Source organism: Xylaria bambusicola (genome assembly GCF_022495145.1).
Source record: "Xylaria bambusicola strain CBS 139988 unplaced genomic scaffold F5B22scaffold_18, whole genome shotgun sequence".
Lineage (NCBI taxonomy): Eukaryota > Fungi > Ascomycota > Sordariomycetes > Xylariales > Xylariaceae > Xylaria > Xylaria bambusicola.
Window position 1 is genome coordinate 425,096 of NW_025953571.1, and position 17,463 is coordinate 442,558.

The following is a 17,463-nucleotide window of genomic DNA, read 5'->3' on the forward strand; positions in this document are numbered from 1 at the left end:
AGTATTGTCATCTCATAGCATCTCAAATCATCCCAACAAATTTGTACCCCGATTTGAGATATTCCAAAACCAAAAAGGCTGTTTGTTGCTATTATTAGTCCGATGTGGACTCTCAACATCTCGAAGCGGACGCGATCCTGGAAGGACACGACCTTCCCACTTAACTAGTTGTGGTTTATCTCTTTCGAGAACAAAAATATAGATGATAATTGGCGGGTGAGGGAGGCGATTGTATGTAGTGTTAATAGATTCTCCGCCATATGGCGGCGAGGGTTGTACGAGGAGTATGGATACTATAATATACCGATATAAACCTCGAGTTTGCTTGACGAAGGATAACTTTATTATTGATACGTCTGATTGGTTACTAATAGGCTTCAGTGACCCTACTTCGAATACATAGATAACTACCACTTAAGGATATCAAAATAGTAGCGATGTTTGGAGGTGAGCGGATGATGATGTGAAATTACGATGGCTCTACCACATTGATTCGAATCATCTGTCGAGATTGGTGTAGGTAGATGTTTATAATAGACTTGTGTTTTTTCCCGTGCAATATCAAGCTATGGTCATTTCAAGTCATGTTGTCTAGTCTTCTTTACGTCTGGGTTGAAATTCCGAATCAAGCCTCTACTCACTCAGCTTGTCATGGTTCTTTATTGTATTTCAGAAATGTGATTTATTTCGGTCAAATATGGACCGAAAAGTTTGTGCACCTTACTGCTACCAAGATACATCTGTATCTGATGAGATATATTTCGAGAAATCCCCTTTTTCGTTCTTACTATATCTGTGTTTCCTAGTCGTTTTCCCTTTTCCCCTGGCCCTTTTTATTTTATGCTGACATCCCCCCCCCCCCCCCCCAACCCGCTAGAGTCTCATGAATTTAGATTCGGAATAATGAATAGAATATGGGGATAGGTGCTTCGGAAACTGGTCACTACAGAGCCCTTTCCTTCCGGTAACTATCTGCGACGAGGAAGGCCAGTTCGAGGGCCTGCCGCTCATTGAGGCGCGGGTCACAGAAGCTCGTGTAGTTCGTGGATAAGTCGTCCTCGGCCAGACCCTCGCTGCCGCCGAGACACTCGGTGACGGCGTCGCCGGTGAGCTCGAGGTGTACGCCGCCCAGGTAGCTGCCCTCTTCCTTATGGATGTGCAGCGTCTCCTGCAGCTCTGAGAAGACGTCGTCGAAGCGCCGCGTCTTGATGCCCGTGCCTGTCGACCTCGTGTTGCCGTGCATCGGGTCGCACTGCCAGATCACTGCCCCCTTGTACTCGCTGCCTTCTACGGCACGAATATGCGAGGGGAGAAGGTCGCGCACTTTGGAGGCGCCGTACCGCGTTATCAGCGTGATTTTGCCGGGTTCGATGTCCGGGTTTAGCGTCCGCAGGAGCTCTAGAAGATCTGATGTCGGCGTTGTCGGGCCGACTTTGATGCCGATTGGGTTCGCGATGCCACGGAAGAACTCGACGTGAGCACCGTCTATTTGCCGCGTGCGGTCCCCTATCCAGAGAAAATGCGCCGAGGTGTTGTAGTACTGCTTTCGCGGTTGGCCGCCCTCTGTAAAATGTGGTGGTGGATTAATCGCTGGGGGCACGTCCATCAAGCGTGTCAATTTCTCCTCATACTCGAGGAGGAGGCCCTCGTGGCTTGTGTAAAGATCAATGGTGTCCAGCTTAGGGCTCTTATCCGCGCCAATCGTGTGCATGAAGCGTAGCATATCTTGTAGGAATTGTACCGCAGCCGTGTATTTAGCTTTTAGCTCCGGGTCCTTGACATGTCCCAGACTCCAGTTCAAGGGCCGGTGCAGGTCTGCTATGCCTGCTGAGATGGCGGCTCGGATGTAGTTGAGAGTTGCCGCTGAGTGGTTATATGCCCTAATTCTAATTAGTCCATCTTTGCGGAAGATAATCAAGAACTCTCTCAAGAACTTTTCTCGAGAGTGGAAGATAAAATGCTGCATAGAAAGCGTGAGATAGATGAATGAGTGTCGTCTCACTTGACTAATCTTTGGGGATCCAACTCCCGCTCCTCCAGGTGATACCCATTCAAGATGTCGCCACGGAAAGACGGCACCTCTCGCCCGTCGACGATCTCGGTCGGGCTCGAGCGCGGCTTCGCGTACTGGCCGGCCATGCGGCCGATGCGCACAACACGCTTGTCGGCGCCCCAGATCAGTACCAGACTCATCTGCAGCAGAAGCTTGATCTTAGATTCAATAGCGTCCTGCCGGCAGTAGTCGAACAGCTCAGCGCAGTCACCGCCTTGTAGCAGGAAAGCCTCACCGCGCGCTACATCCCGCAGTGACTGCTTCAGCTTCTCGATTTCGTGCGGGTGCACAATTGGCGGCAGCCTGCCCAGCTCTCCCGTCGCTTTGTGAAGCGCGGCTATGTCTGGGTACTCGGGACATTGCTTGATTGGCTTTGTGCGCCATGACGACGGCGTCCAGTCTGCGCTGGCCTTGTGGCTGTTTGTCATGTTGACCTTTCAGTTAAGCGCGTTGTATTAGGAGGGTATCCTTTAAGTATCCCGTCTTGTATAAGTCTGAGGCCGCAGATCGCGGGTTATCTTTTCAGTTTTTGATAGGTAACGGCCAGCCTCGAAGAATCTTATGCAAGTAGATAGACACCTGAGGCTTTCCCGCGGTTGAATAGTGGTCAGTCAAGAATAATTGATTAGTTGTACGCGGAGAACCAGAACTAGCTGATATGAATCATTGAATCTGTGACTCAGCCCGCACCACAGAAATGAAGCCACTTTTTTAACAAAATAGTACCTGACGCCAGAACCTCACTTCCGTTATTCGGACAGCTTGGTGATCATGTCCGTTACCTACTTAAGTACCTACAGTAGGTAGCGAGAGTACATAGTAGGTACCCCAGGCCAGGATTAGGGTCCGCGACTTAGTGTCCCCCCCGCTGTAGCCCCTCACTCTGCAGGCAGTATGAGTTACTTGAACCACCTGCATTGAGAAGATAGCTTCAGCGCTAATGTCTACCAGCTTTCCCACTTAAACAACGATCGTAAATACAACACAACACAATACAAAACAAAACAACTTGACCTTGCCAATTGACACGACAGAATCGCTACTATAAAGGCATCTTCGACTTATCCGCCTCGCTAAACACCTCCCTGCCACCCGGAGCCCAGGCGCAATGGCCGAACCTCAATCCCGCATCGGCGATGTCGAAGAAGATGTCGTCAAAGCTAAGTCAGCTGAAGATCGCAAAGCCGCTGCCGCCCTCGCGAACTTAGACTCTAGCGGCGACGGCGCCGAGGCTGCTGAAGTCGATGCTGCTGCTGTTAGCAAGGCCATGAAGAACCTGGGAACTGCTGCGTCTGCCGAGAAGAAGGAAGTCAAGAAAGTGAAGGTTGATGCTGCCGATGTGGCACTTCTCGTGAGCTCCCTCCTCCGCACATTCCCTCATCCTCATTCAATTTGCTAGACTCATCTCAGCCTACGACAGCATGGCCGAGCCGGCGACCGTTGCTGCCCTAAGATGGAGAGAATCCAGCCACTGATGCTAATATGCTAATATGTCCTGTTTTATAGGTCGACGAGCTCGAGTTGACGAAACCGAAAGCCACCGAATTGCTGAAAGTGCATGATGGAGATGCTGTGCGTGCTATGAGAGCCTTCATCACTGTGTCGATTTGAAGTAGCGGAAAACGATAGACAAGTGGTTTTCGAGAAGTATCATGCATAACGGGCGTCCAAGGTTTCTTTTGAAGAGTACTATAAAAAAAAGGGAGGATTAGGCTGGATGGCGGTTCCGGAAACGTAGATTTACCGACTTAGAGCGCTTTACTTCGACAACGGCCTGTATAACCAGTCATCGCTGCCCATAATCCTATCGCACTGCTGCTCTGGTTTGTGCATATAGCTGGAACTGGTAAACTCATACGCCAATACTACCAGTGAGAAGGTGTCAGGTACTTGACATTTTATATCCAAAATCACGTATAGTTTTCGAAATTCATCGTTATCATAGCATCCACGACACGGATGCTGACTGAACACTTCTAACTTTGTTTCGAGGGCTGAACATGATGCAGACGGTAGCTTGGATCTCTCGGGTTGCCGCTTCCTATTACCCACGAGATGTGTACGCTTTGATTCCGACGACCAACTTTTTCTAGGTTGCGTGAAAATGGGAGACGTGAGGCGAGATTCAGGATCATCATGCGCCACCTACTTGTGCGACGTCAGAAGCCAAATATATAACATTTTGAGACGATCTTATCCACCGCTGTATGCTACCATTACGGGCAATGCGCCGCAGGCATAACAATTATCAGCGAAGGTCTGCACTATAGGCTTGTTTACGCATATACGGAGCCAGCACTTTTCCGAGTCTATTCGAGAGAAAGGTCATTGGCTGATATTTAGATCCGGAGAGGGCATCTCAATTGGGTAACTAGAGATTTCCATGCCGAATACTTGCAGATATATCACTTTCAATCTCCTCGGCCCTTAGAGCGATGTAATGTTGTGTCAGGTGCTCCGAGGATAATGGTGGCCCGCTTCCCTGGTTACGCCACCTATTGTGGTAGTTGTGATGGAAACGTGATGTAGGTATCTGGTTTCGATATGCAGAATTTGAGTTGCTCCTTGGTCTGGTTGTTGATCATGACCGAGCCTTTCGATGAGCTGATAGCATATTATGTGCTGGTGTTATTATGCATATCACTGTACATCTTGTTTCTGACGATATATGCTGCTGGTCTACAGCCGTGTACAACATCGTTTGGATATCGGTGGGGATGATCGATTTCACAAGACATTATCGATAGTGACAAGCTGAATACGCAGTACCGGTATGCGGAAACCATGCGCCGGAAATTAAAACATATTTCCAGTAAGGACAGCTTGCAAATAAGCTTATTTTATGCTCGTATTACCTAGAATGTGCGGATTGTTGTAGGACAAAGAAAAAGGCCAGTGCCGCTCTATCACATGATAAAAGTGGCGGATGAGAAACTCGAAACATTTACTAGGATTAGGATGGCGGGCCTACTGGGTGGCTGCGCTGACGGTTGGCTACACACTTAATCAAACGACCTTCTTCATTTGTCCGACCCCTTTGATCGCTAAGACGTTCCCACCAAACAGAACTGGACTCAATGATTTTGTTTCAACAACGCCTCGAACGCCTCGAATGCCCAAGTAGTCATCAGCGCTCGCTAAGAATCGCCAAGGATGTAATCACGCCTGGCCTTTTCGCGAATAGGTGAATGGACGAATGGCGAGGTTCAGTGCTAAGCGAGGTCGTTGGCCATGTGGCTACGGGTGGGTAAGGGAGCGCGAGTGCGAGATGCAACCCATCCTCGCTTACAGAGCCCGTTACCTACTCAGGACCTATCTACTTATGTTACCTGCTTGTAGTAGATTAGACACTTTGTTTCTATCTAGGTAGTGTCGAAATACACACCTAGAGCAGAACCCTACAGGTATTAAGGCTGTCCATAAGCGAGCAGGCGATCCGCCCTAGAAAGCATCGAGAACACTTGGACAATGCGTTGTGGCCTATCAGGAGCTTTGGATACCAGTCAAGACGTCAAACCGAGGACTGGGCCCCCCGCTCAGGCTGTAACCGGTGCTGTCGGGACGTGGGAGATCCGGGACTACTCGGTCGCTTAGAGCAAGTAGTGTAGAGCTGATGGGCAGAGATGCCAAATACCAACCAGCAGATTTGCCGTTACCAGTTAATGTCACGTCCCACCTAGAGTGGGAACGCCATACCGAATGACGACCGACAAGCACTAGATTTTATGACAACTCGCTTTTCGGCGGCAATGCATTTCTATTTTATTCATTTTCCTCTCTCATTTTGCTACCGTCCTGATCATTCAGCTATCCCGAGGACCGGCTGGCCGACTCGAAATTTTATGTTTAGTCGCTAATTTGCTCGCCCCCCCAAGCTGACGGTGAGACGCGACCAAGAGTCTGACAGCTCTCGCGGCTGATCTATTCTTCACATTGGACCATTAACAGCGGCCACGGCAACTTGAATAAAGCAAGCAGAAGAGGGCGCTACTAGCAAGATGGTGTCCTCAATCCTCTTAGTTACCGGCGCAGTTGTCGCCTGGTGGGCATTCAAGATTATCAATGGCCTCCGGACCAATATCGCTCGTGCGAAGTCCACCGGTCTCCCGTATCATGTTGTTCGTAAGTGGCGACTGCGTATTGGTCGCTTGGCCTAAAACTCACCGATTTCCAGCTGTAAATCCTATCAACAATATAGCTCAAATATTCGCTTTCATTTGGGTTCCGCTATGGAAGTTCCTCGTCCCAAAGAAATACTGGGAAGACATTGCCGAGTATGTTCGATTATTATATTATCCCTACAGCTAGTGCTAAGACATGGACTAATGGGAATTACTTGCAAGGGTGTGCGAACATAATTGGCAGTTCAAGAAACGGTTTGCGCCGTTCGCCAAAATGGGTGACAATATTCTTATCGTCACTCCATTTACCCTGACAATGCATACAGCCAGTCCCGAGATTATCGCCGACATCACATCAAGACGTGAAGATTTCCCCAAGCCCCTGGAGCATTACGCAATTCTTAGCATGTTCGGCCGCAACATCGTGACAACGGAGGGCGCTCTATGGCGTATGCATAGAAAGGTTACCTCGCCATCATTTAATGAGAAAAACTCGGCTTTGGTGTTTAGAGATGCCATCGGGCAAGCGCAAGGTATGACCGACCATTGGTTGCGGACCCAGAAGGATGGAAGCTTCCAGACTGTCGAGCACGACACAATGTCGATGGCTCTCAACATCATCAGCTATGTTGGTTTCGGGTTGCGTTTAGTTTGGCCAGGTCAACCGTTGCCAGTGAATGCCGATTCGAAAATGGCCCGATACGCGAGCTTTGAACCTCCCGAGGGCCATTCCTTGACTTTTGCTGAGTCCATTGGGGGCCTTTTACACCATTTGCTGGTGCTATTATTAACACCTTCCATCATCCTGAGTATGTAGACTGTCCGTTGAAACACGACGTAGCCGCGTAACTAACTGATGTCAGACAACCACCCGTCCAAGATGTTCAAAGAAGCAAAGATAGCTAAGGAAAATTATGAATTATACATGAAGGAATTCCTTCAGCAAAAAGTGAAAGATGTCCGCCGAGGAGACCGAGACGTAGGCATGGATATCATGGGGTCACTAGTCGCAACTTCATACCAAGACAAGCAGGACGGAAATAAAGCAGGAATCCAGCTGGACGACTCGGAGATCATCGGGAATGCGTTCATCATGTTCTTGGCGGGCCATGAGACCACAGCCAACGTGATGCATTTCACGATGCTGGAGCTTGCGAACAACCCCGCAGCGCAGCGGCGTCTACAACAGGATATTGATGCGATTTTGGGGCGCAATACGGACCCAGCCACGTGGAACTACGAAGAAAAGGTTGGCGCCATGCAGGCGTCCATGATAGGCGCTGTCATGAACGAGACACTGCGCGTCATGCCGCCTGTTGTGGAAGTACCGAAGAAGACGCCACCTACGAAGGAGCAGACGATTACGATTGATGGCGTCAGGCGCGCACTGCCACCTAATACCTATCTCGGCCTTTGCGTGGTGGCTTGCCAACGTAACCCGCGTGCCTGGCCCGGCCGACCTAGCAAAATCACGGGTGCGCCGGACGATCTCGACGACTGGGTGCCGGAGCGATGGTTCCGCCCGAGCATCGGCGGGGACGAGAAACAGAGTTCGGGCGAACCCGAAACGGAGGACTTTGGCGGATACGCCGGCCCGGACACGAGCGCCTCGATGTTCCGGCCAGTGCGCGGCTCGTTCATCCCATTCTCCGAAGGACCGCGGGCGTGTCTCGGCCGACGCCTCGCCATTGTCGAAGTCCTCGGGGCGGTTGCCGCCATCTTCCAAAAGTACAGCATCGAGAACGCAGTCGAGGATTGGGCGTCTGACGAAGAGGTCGCGCGCATGAACCAGAGCCAGAAAGATGCGTTGTATAGGAAGGCTGTAAAGAGGTCTAGGGACGTCATCGCTTCGAGCGAGGCACGCATCACGCTCAAGCTGCACAACGGAGCTCGCATTCCTCTAAGGTTGGTCAAGAGGGGCGAGGAGAGGTTCGTGAACTGGTATGAGGAGTGATGGGGAGGCTGATCTGAATTTTGGATATATATATATACTTATATATTATATACGGGTGATGGATATAGTCATGTTTTTTTCTCCCCTCCCAGCGCCAAGCATGAAGCTTCTCTGCGCCTGTCATTGATGGCATGGTTGCTAAATCGTACATAAGCTTCTTTTTATATACCTATCCCAAGTTAGTGAATGGCACTCGCGCATGAGAACATAATTACCTGTACTGTCTGGTCATCTGAACCAGGCGGTACTTCGACTCTTTATTATTTTGGTTTTAACTATTTCTACTGTGTGTCCGTATTTTAGTGTTGCCCAAGCCGAGTAGCCAAGAGATGGGCCGAAGCTTGTACCATTGCCCAGAGTGCTTGGATAAAGCTTGACTGCGATGAGACCTCGATATTGCTATGCGTGCACATGAGCTTCGCGTTATTCTGGTTGTGATGAGGCTGTTGATTCACAGTTACCTACTGTATATCATTTCGTGTTGCTGCATACTTGGAGATGCACGCCGCATCAGTCTCTTTGCGTGTTCGACAAGGGGGATTACATATTACATGGTGAACATTGCTGTTCGAGAGCAATGACGATGCAATCATCGACAGCTAATTTCATAAGTATTCACTATTCGAGAACTGAACCAAGTTACCTCACTAGGTATCCTCAATCGTATCTTACATACTAACTTTAACAAATACCTGCTGTAGGTACGCACAGATGTAAGTATGCAGAAGTCGACATCTACCGTACATCTACATGTATGCTAAATTACGTCACAGGATTCGGGAAGAGGGACCTGGCAGACCCTGGCTAAACCCCATCGGAATTAACGGCACTTTTTGGACTTGTCTTGGCTACACCAAACAAGCCACCCAAACGAGAATGTTCCAAGATTGGATGTGACGCACTGTGTTTTATGCTAGGTATGAGCTGGTTCGCTGCGACACAGCATCATCATCATCATCATCACCATCACCATCACCATCATCATCGTCTTATTACCTACCAGGATACGTAGGACGGCAGGGAGCCACGTAGGGCATTAAGTACCGTAGGTAGTCAATTGATTGGGATTGTGTACATAAGTGTAAGGAAATGCAGAGAAGAGAAGTGAAGCTGGTTTCCGATTGCTGGTACTTATATATGTATATCCACCGACCGACCTTTGTCTGATTGTTTGAGACAGGTACCTAGCAAGCTATATTACCTATCCATCGAATGTTTCGCTGCGTTCTCTCAGCCTTTATATTGTTGCTGCTTTACTCCCTTTGTGAAAAGATACCCCATCCTTGATAGATATATCCACCACCTTCGCTATACTCGCTAAGACATCGGTTTCACCTCAGTCGGCATCTTCCTGATCCCCGTGCCTAGAAATAGCCAAGGCGATTACTCTGTTTACTCCCATATCTATCGCACCTGATTCCATGTCAGAGAAACGGCCACCTCCGCCGACAGTTAGATCCGCCAGACATCTCTCGTTCTCGTTCTCTCAGCCATAGAGCAGCGGGGAATATCTAAGTAGTCAACCTCATTGTTGGTTACACATACACAGGTGTGTTAGTACATTTCATGTGGCTAGTTTGCACCGTCTGAGGCTGAGCACTAAACGATACCTCTTGTAGATCTAAGTAGTCACACAGGCCATCTGAGGCCAGTAGGTATTGAAGAGGGCTGTGTGATATCATCCTATCATTCTACCACCCGTGACACATCGGGTTATTTCACCAGGACACTGTGCAACAAGCTACCTCTACCGGGATATCCAGCTCGGCATACGTATGTATATCTGTGCGTGACGAGACTACCTACTCCGCTCGTCACCGCATTAGTGTAGCGGCGGACGACAGCGTACAGTTAGCATACGGTCTGGCTGAAAGCTGTCGAGGGCTGTTAATTCGCCAAGCTGGCTGAGGACCTCCCACATGTATGATGCGTAAGTTTGCCATCGCTTTCGTTTGCGCTCCCGGTACCGTCTCCATCTTCTGCTCATGACATTTCATCCTCATTATTTGTACACTGGGTATTACACTACCCACATGTAAGTAAGCAAGTCCCTGTCATACTGTACGGGACGCCGCGCCGTCACGTTCAGCTATGAGCTTGATCCTTGCTTCTTCAGCATCTGTTTAGCCGTTGCGGTCAGTGCTGTTATCCGTTGTGTTACCTCAAAGAGACCGAGTTGCGAGTCCATAGTCTGAGAAGCTATATCACTGTTTAGTCCTTTCCGGCTTCATTATCCCTGATGATAATACACCCCAATGCAGCTACAGCATCTACATAGGCTGTAGACGCGCTGGAAACTCGCGCCGCCTTTGTCATCTGCACAGCGAGATCAATTGCCCAGTTTGTCACCACACTATCTCTACATGACCCCAGTGGATTGGCGCCAAGATTGCCCCTTGCTCCTTTGGCGTGTGGCTACGCACAGTGCATGCACCATCGCTTCGGGTAATGGGTAGTCAGGGCTGTTAGTGCCTTGGATCCCTGTGATTCAGCGAGCCCAATCATGGCCATCAACGGCCATCCCCAGATGTTGTTGGAGAGGCTGACGACGTCTTGTTATCTACTTGTTTCCTTAGCTTCTCCCTTGATCCCTTGCCTCGTGTGCCTATTTAGCATTCGCCACATCTCGCCCCCCTTCTTTCTCTTTCTCTCCATCTTGTTCTCGCTTCAGAACACCCGAGACATTGGCGTCACCGTTGCCAAAATACCATAATTCGATGAAGGAAACCTCTTCTGATCAGACGCCTTATACAGATCGCATACGCTCTTGGGCACGAACTCATGCGTATGGAGGCTCGAAACGGTCCACTGCTTCCAGTAGTAACCCTACGCTTCCCTTGAGTAATCCGGCTCGAAACACACCACAACAGGGACAACCACCCGCCAACAATCAACATGGCGCTTCCCTCGGCGTCAATGGCGATCAAAGCCCCGTCGACCACATTGCAGATGGCACTACGAACGTCAGATCGGATAGCGACGCAGCCGATAAGTCAACTTCGCCGGCATCTAAAGCTGAAGAGTCGCGGACTGTCGTAAGCCCTGGGGAGTCTGAGAAAAAGAAACCGAATGTCGTGGTCCGATTCTTTTTGACCACCAAGAAGATCCTCTTTCATAGCTGGATCAATGTTGGCCTAGTCTTCGTGCCCGTCGGTATCATCGTCGCCAACATCCCGAACTCCAACCCGGGAGCAACTTTCGGAATCAATGCCGTGGCTATCATCCCTCTCGCTGCATTACTCAGCTATGCTACCGAATCCGTAGCTCGTAAGTTGGGTGACACCATCGGTGCACTACTGAACGTGACATTTGGTAACGCCGTAGAGTTGATTATCTTGTAAGCTTCCTTGTCATGGTTTTAAACTCGGCCAATCCCGCAACATGGTTGTACTAACTTTCTGACAGCATGTACGTTTGATAGATTTTACCCTTCCTGCATATCCCTTATATGCATAGCGTTCTGTCCCTGGAATTGCTTAGAAAGGTTGTGTCAATGATATGTTATACATACTAACTTGATGATGCACATTATAGCATTGCACTGGTTAAGGGTGAAATTCGTGTTGTACAAGCGTCACTTCTGGGATCCATTCTCGCGAATCTGCTCCTCATTTTGGGTGGAGCCTTCTTCCTGGGTGGTCTACGTTTTCGTGAACAGGTTTGTTACTCCTTGGATTGATCAAAATTACATATAACTGACCTCTTTTAGGTGTACAATAGCACTGTGACGCAGATGAGTGCCTGTTTACTCAGTTTGAGTGTCATCAGTCTGGTTTTGCCGGTAGGTGTTGACGGAACGGAAGCAGTGATCTGTTTTCTAACTGATATTCGCAGACAGCATTTCATGCCTCGTTTAGAGATACGGCATTGGCTGATGAACAGTCTTTGAAAATCAGCCGCGGTACCAGTGTTGTATGTATTTTACCCCGTTTAACGTCGAGCGAGATTTGCTAACATGGCCAGATTCTCCTACTGATCTATGTGGTCTACCTCTTGTTTCAACTGAAGTCACACGCGTACATGTATGAATCCACACCTCAGCATATCATTGACGAGGAATCGACGCCTGGCCCTGCAGCTGCTTGGTTGGAGAGTTCAAGTTCTGACTCCAGCTCTTCATCTGATTCGGACTCGGACTCTTCGGCTCATTCCAGGAATACCATGTCACGGCGCGTAAAGCGAGCTATTCGCCGTCGCCGAAGAAAGTCAAGCCTTGCGTCAATTGACACTGATGATGAGAGAATTCGCACTCGTACTTCTTCAGTCAACACAAGCCCACTTGCAGAAGGATCCAAGTCTGGGGAATCTGCCAATGGTGCCAGCTTTTTTCCTGCCAACGCAACGGAAAGTGACGACGCCGTAGATGAAGAGAAGCCCAGGAAAGTCTTCCGCAAACATCGCCACAAACGGTCTAAACGCAAGCATCGACATCACCACAAGGCTTCAACTCCATTAGGATCCGAAGGCGCGCTCTCACCTGCCGAGGCCAATATCGTCGGCCTCATTCCTGGAACTGTACAGGGCGAAGTGGCCGATGGAGAAACCCGACGTGTCGATTTCGCGGATAATGTGATACCCCTGGATGGTGCGGTTGATTCTTCTCCAGCCGGTGTCAAGCGACCATTTAATAACCTCCGTGGGCTATCGTTCCGACCGGTGAAAAACCTCGCGCCGCCAGTCTTCACTCAGTCGGCACAAGCCGGACCAGCTGCTGTGCCTGTGATTCCTCTTGGGCCGGTGCCTCGCGTCAAGTATGGTATTCGGCGGACCAATTCGCTCCCGGACAAGCTCAATCAACACCACGCTTCGCGGCCTCCTGGAGCGCTCTTCCCATCCCAGGTTCCTCCATCGGTCGCAGCGACCCCTCCAGCCAACACGGGCGAAGAGCATGAAGATGATATTTCACAGCCGGCAGCCGTCGTCATGCTTTTGATCACCACGGCGCTCGTCGCCACGTGTGCCGAGTTCCTAGTTGACTCGATTCAAGACGTAGTGGAAAGCAGCTCGATCAAGGAAATCTTCATTGGTCTTATCATTCTTCCCATCGTCGGTAATGCGGCTGAGCACGTGACGGCCATCACGGTAGCGATGAAAAACAAAATGGACCTTGCTATCGGTGTAGCCATTGGTAGCTCTATTCAAATTGCGCTCTTCATCACGCCATTAGTGGTCATCATTGGGTGGATCATCAACCAGCCGATGACGCTCTACTTCACCTTGTTCGAGACTGTATCCCTGTTTGTTTCAGCCTTTATCATCAACTTCCTGATCCTCGACGGCCGTAGCAACTACCTAGAAGGAGCGTTACTCGTAGCTACATATGTCATTATCGGCATCATAGCCTTTTTCTATCCAGAGGGCAGCGAGGCAAACGAATGGAGTGCTTAGGATACCTCCGGTTAACCTCGTTGCACCGTTCTGGGCTAGCTCCCCGATGATTTCGAACGCTAACAGATTCGGACAATGGGAGCAAAGGCGAAGCAGCCAGTTGATCAATTGGTGAGGCTGATTTAGCTACGAGTGGCAGTGGATGAACAAATCACGGGAATCGGGGCAGAGGGGCATCAGAGTATGAGAGGGATGAGTTCGTTCAGGTTCAACTCAACCAACTTGAGCCCTGGCATACAATATACGCATACATAGATAGGTAGATAGCTCGTACATGGAAATATTTGTCACGGATGTATGAATCAAATATGCGCTCATTCAGCCCTATTATACATGAATTTTGGATATTAAACATTCTGAGATGGTGATACATATAGATTATTAGCAAATACCTATGGTGATCTAATATCTGCTGCAACTTGATATGTTTGTTCACAACAAGTACGAAGGTTAACTTGTAGCTCGCTTAGGTAGTGGTGCCAAGCGGGCGGCATCATGGGCGAACTCCTTTAGCGTGGAGTTTAATCCTGAAAGAACACCGCATGATTGGTTCGGAGCACTAGCGTTGTAGAATTTACTCAGTGCGAGAGACCGTGTATTTATGATTATGCATACGGTGTATTTCTAAAGTAACTGCAACCGTCCCCCTAGTTTAATGGAGTTGCTCCTTCTTTTCGGAGATGTACATAGTATGTCGATTGTGAAATTTTAATTAACTCGAATGGAAAGAACGATTCAGGAACGTAAAGTGAGCAAGGACTAAAATGCCTTAAGTGATGTATATACTTCTCACTCGAAAACGAGTCGTATAAGCACGGCATATACCACTCTATATTCTCATTACCAGCACAGCTTCGGGAGCAACTGCGATTCAAGTAAACCAGCTAAAAATCGCTAGTATCTACAGTACTTACTAGGCGGGGCAATAGTGATGAGGCCAAGCACCTGAGCAGGCACCTTGTTCAGCTACCTAGTAAGCCTACCGGATAATGGAATAAATCCTACATACATATGTAGAACTGGACTGGGTGAATCACTTATCTACCTACTTGAAACACCCACGTGGATTCAATGCATCCATCAGATCGTTTTACTGTAGATGCAACAGCAAAAGGCTCACGCCACGTAGTATCATACTTGTAGAGGTATGAGTCTTAGCTGTCTTATCAATAATGACACCAAGGGTTTTAAGAGTAACGATCGAAGGTAAGAGAGGAAAGAGAATCTGACCGGAAACTTGACAGATAGTAATCAATCTCCTGGGCAATTACACCAAACTCTGGGCGGCCTCCCATTCCAAATCCTCCTTAGCTTCACTGCCACGAAAACGTCGTCATCTAATACCTGAAAGTCCTGGGTGCTCTTAGGTACGGTGCTAAGCAGTACCTAGGTAGCTTCTTACTTTCTGTCTAGAGTCATCTATAAACCGCTCCCGCGACACGATTCTCTCTAAGACGTCAATCATCACTCCTGACTCGACTTGGAGAGCTTCTGGCTACCCACGCAGCCATTACGCCGAGACCAAGATTAACTGATCACCAAAGGTAATCATGTGTTTTACAAGTTCAGATCGTTCTGACGATCCGCCCCCACGGCCCGTACAGCTACCACAGCAGCAACAGCAGCGTCAATCCGCCAGTATACCAAATACCTCGAAAGCAAGCATACCAAACGACTTCGTTCCACCCTCTGGTCCGCCGCCATCACACCGAACCCAGAAACAAGCCCAAGAGACCAATTACGCACCGCCCCCTGGTCCTCCTCCCCAACCTCAAGACTTCGCTCCACCTCAGGGACCGCCGCCTTCACGAAGGGCTGTCGAGGAATACGCACCTCCTTCCGGCCCGCCTCCTTCTCACGACTATGCACCGCCCGCGGGGCCTCTACCATCTAAGAACAACCCCTTCTATGAAGACGCCGCGCCCCCACCCGGTCCCCCTCCCTCCCATATTAACGCCTATGGAGGCCCGGAGTCGTCTGATTATGCTCCTCCGCCAGGACCACCACCATCACAGGACTACGCTCCCCCACCCGGCCCTCCACCTCCGCAAGAGAAAGAAAAAGATATAAAGAAGCACGACTGGGAAACCGCAGTCCCAGACACGTCGCTGCTCCCGCCACCGCCCAACTTCTTCAGCGGTTTTGACCGATCGCCCGCCAATAATGCAACGGAAAAGGAGGCTGATATGGGGGATGAATGGTGCGAGCAATTCCCACTAGATAATCCGCGTCGCTTCGCGCCGCCCGAGGTAGCCGCCATGAGCACGGGCAACATCAACATGTTCGCGCCCCCATTCTATCAGGGTAAACTTCACCGAGAGAGCGTCGGTGTCTGGCGCGGGAGGTCGCCATCTGATGCCCCCGATACCTGCCTGGCCACGTACCCACCGCTGTACAGCGTGACCCAACACAGTCCCTTCGCCACACGCCAACGCAAGACCATCTACTACGAGGTGCGCATCCTTGAGACGCACATTTCACGCCAAACCAGGATGGAAGAGGTCTCGTTGGCCCTGGGATTCACAGCGCCACCGTACCCACCCTTCCGGCTTCCCGGTTGGCACCGCGGCAGTCTGGCCGTGCACGGCGACGACGGACACAAGTACATCAACGACAAATGGGGTGGAAAGACCTTCACGCAACCGTTCAAACGCGACGACACGTTGGGATTGGGCATGACCTTTACCCCTGTGTTCGAAAACTCATATGATAACTCCACCCCCGCGCCGGTTGGTCGGATTCTCGTCGAGATCTTCCTCACGCGCGACGGCGTCGAGGTCGGACGGTGGGATTTGTACGAGGAGTCTGATCGCATTGCCGATATGCCTATCACGGGTTTGGAAGGCTTCCACGACCTGTGCGCCTCTGTGGGAGTCTTCGATCAGGTCGGCTTCGAGATTGTTTTCGCCCCTGAGAGATGGCGGTGGCAGGGCTGGAGGCCGTCCATGTGAGCGATATACCATAGTCGACGGTTGTAGTCGTTGCGTCGAACTTGTATAAATACCTTAGGTATATGAAACTTCTGTGGGTTTATTCGTCTTGTAATGGACTGGTAGTACTTTTTTAGAGCGCGATATCGGTACATAGACTTATGCTTTAAAAGCGGAATGCAGCGATTAGTTGTCCTTTGGTAAGCTATGTTAACTCAAATTATATAGCTGTTTGCGTATGGTATTTACCTGCGAGATGACTAATGTGAGGTCGCATTTGAAGCGTGTTGTGTGGTCAAGTTCAAGTTAGTCAGTGTGATATTTAAATTCAGACACTGCATTGGATATCTTGAATCTAGGTTAGAGAAGGATATTGCGTTCATGATTAGTGTTCTATATAGGAGGAGTTAACTGTCTATTGGAGCTTGTCGTGGACGTAGTAGATTTCAAAGCATTCTCGGATATACTCTCAGAGTTGGTTTTCATGGCTTAGGCGGATAGGGATTGTTGGTGCTAATATGTTCTTCATATGTATGTGACCTCTATATAGTTTGTTTGTGCTTGGCTCTCGCCTGGAATGCAAATATCTCTAGAGTAGTGTGTTGGACAACAGTCTTACGATAACTAGCATTGGATTGTAGGGTACAATTATTAGTCCTCAAATGATATGAACTTGGTCTGATCCGAGGTCTTTGACTTCCTATCGGAAGTGATCATAACTCAGCAACAATACCTACGCTTTATTAACCAGTAAGCAGAGAGCCAATTATGGTCGTAATAATGAGTTATTCATTATCAAACAAAGTCAAAGTATGAATAATTAGCAGTCCGTTGTTGTACAGATAAGAAATTGGGGTTTCGTAGTTAAGCTTAAAACAGCAACTTGACACCCAACACTTACTTGGCTTAGATGAGCTTAGTTACAATAGCCGCCCAGAGAGCGCCACCTTTCCGGGATAATTTCCAGTCACAGATTCAAAGACAATAAATAGTAAAAGAAAGTAAATGTAAGAGCAA

At 49.3% G+C, this 17,463-nt stretch overlaps 5 protein-coding genes across 5 annotated transcripts; 4 read left to right on the forward strand and 1 right to left on the reverse strand.

Moving 5' to 3' along the window:
- Nucleotides 1–870: 870 nt before the first annotated feature.
- On the reverse strand, nucleotides 871–2,834 carry F5B22DRAFT_605192 (phospho-2-dehydro-3-deoxyheptonate aldolase-like protein). Its single transcript, XM_047974827.1, has 2 exons — nucleotides 2,003–2,834; nucleotides 871–1,880 (listed from the first exon to the last, which is right to left on the reverse strand). The coding sequence occupies exons 1-2, from the start codon at nucleotides 2,479–2,481 to the stop codon at nucleotides 944–946; spliced, it is 1,416 nt and encodes a 471-aa protein (XP_047831279.1). The 5' UTR covers nucleotides 2,482–2,834; the 3' UTR covers nucleotides 871–943.
- Nucleotides 2,504–4,207, forward strand: F5B22DRAFT_131747 (uncharacterized protein). Its single transcript, XM_047968964.1, has 4 exons — nucleotides 2,504–2,872; nucleotides 3,005–3,404; nucleotides 3,560–3,939; nucleotides 4,046–4,207. Exons 2-3 carry the CDS (start codon nucleotides 3,162–3,164, stop codon nucleotides 3,662–3,664), a joined length of 348 nt encoding a protein of 115 aa, XP_047831280.1. The 5' UTR covers nucleotides 2,504–2,872; nucleotides 3,005–3,161; the 3' UTR covers nucleotides 3,665–3,939; nucleotides 4,046–4,207.
- A 1,407-nt stretch (nucleotides 4,208–5,614) lies between these two features.
- Nucleotides 5,615–8,221, forward strand: F5B22DRAFT_131750 (cytochrome P450). Its single transcript, XM_047968965.1, has 4 exons — nucleotides 5,615–6,175; nucleotides 6,228–6,327; nucleotides 6,397–6,983; nucleotides 7,038–8,221. Exons 1-4 carry the CDS (start codon nucleotides 6,052–6,054, stop codon nucleotides 8,126–8,128), a joined length of 1,902 nt encoding a protein of 633 aa, XP_047831281.1. The 5' UTR covers nucleotides 5,615–6,051; the 3' UTR covers nucleotides 8,129–8,221.
- Nucleotides 8,222–10,284: 2,063 nt separating this feature from the next.
- F5B22DRAFT_605198 (Sodium/calcium exchanger protein-domain-containing protein) lies at nucleotides 10,285–13,922 on the forward strand. Its single transcript, XM_047974828.1, is given in 6 exon segments — nucleotides 10,285–11,464; nucleotides 11,479–11,482; nucleotides 11,663–11,786; nucleotides 11,838–11,909; nucleotides 11,963–12,040; nucleotides 12,092–13,922. 6 exon segments carry the CDS (start codon nucleotides 10,846–10,848, stop codon nucleotides 13,514–13,516), a joined length of 2,322 nt encoding a protein of 773 aa, XP_047831282.1. The 5' UTR covers nucleotides 10,285–10,845; the 3' UTR covers nucleotides 13,517–13,922.
- Nucleotides 13,923–15,066: 1,144 nt separating this feature from the next.
- F5B22DRAFT_636093 (uncharacterized protein) lies at nucleotides 15,067–16,467 on the forward strand (the record flags this gene model as incomplete). The annotated part of the gene is made up of 1 exon (XM_047977242.1): nucleotides 15,067–16,467. One exon carries the CDS (start codon nucleotides 15,067–15,069, stop codon nucleotides 16,465–16,467), a length of 1,401 nt encoding a protein of 466 aa, XP_047831283.1.
- Between the last annotated feature and the right edge of the window lie 996 nt (nucleotides 16,468–17,463).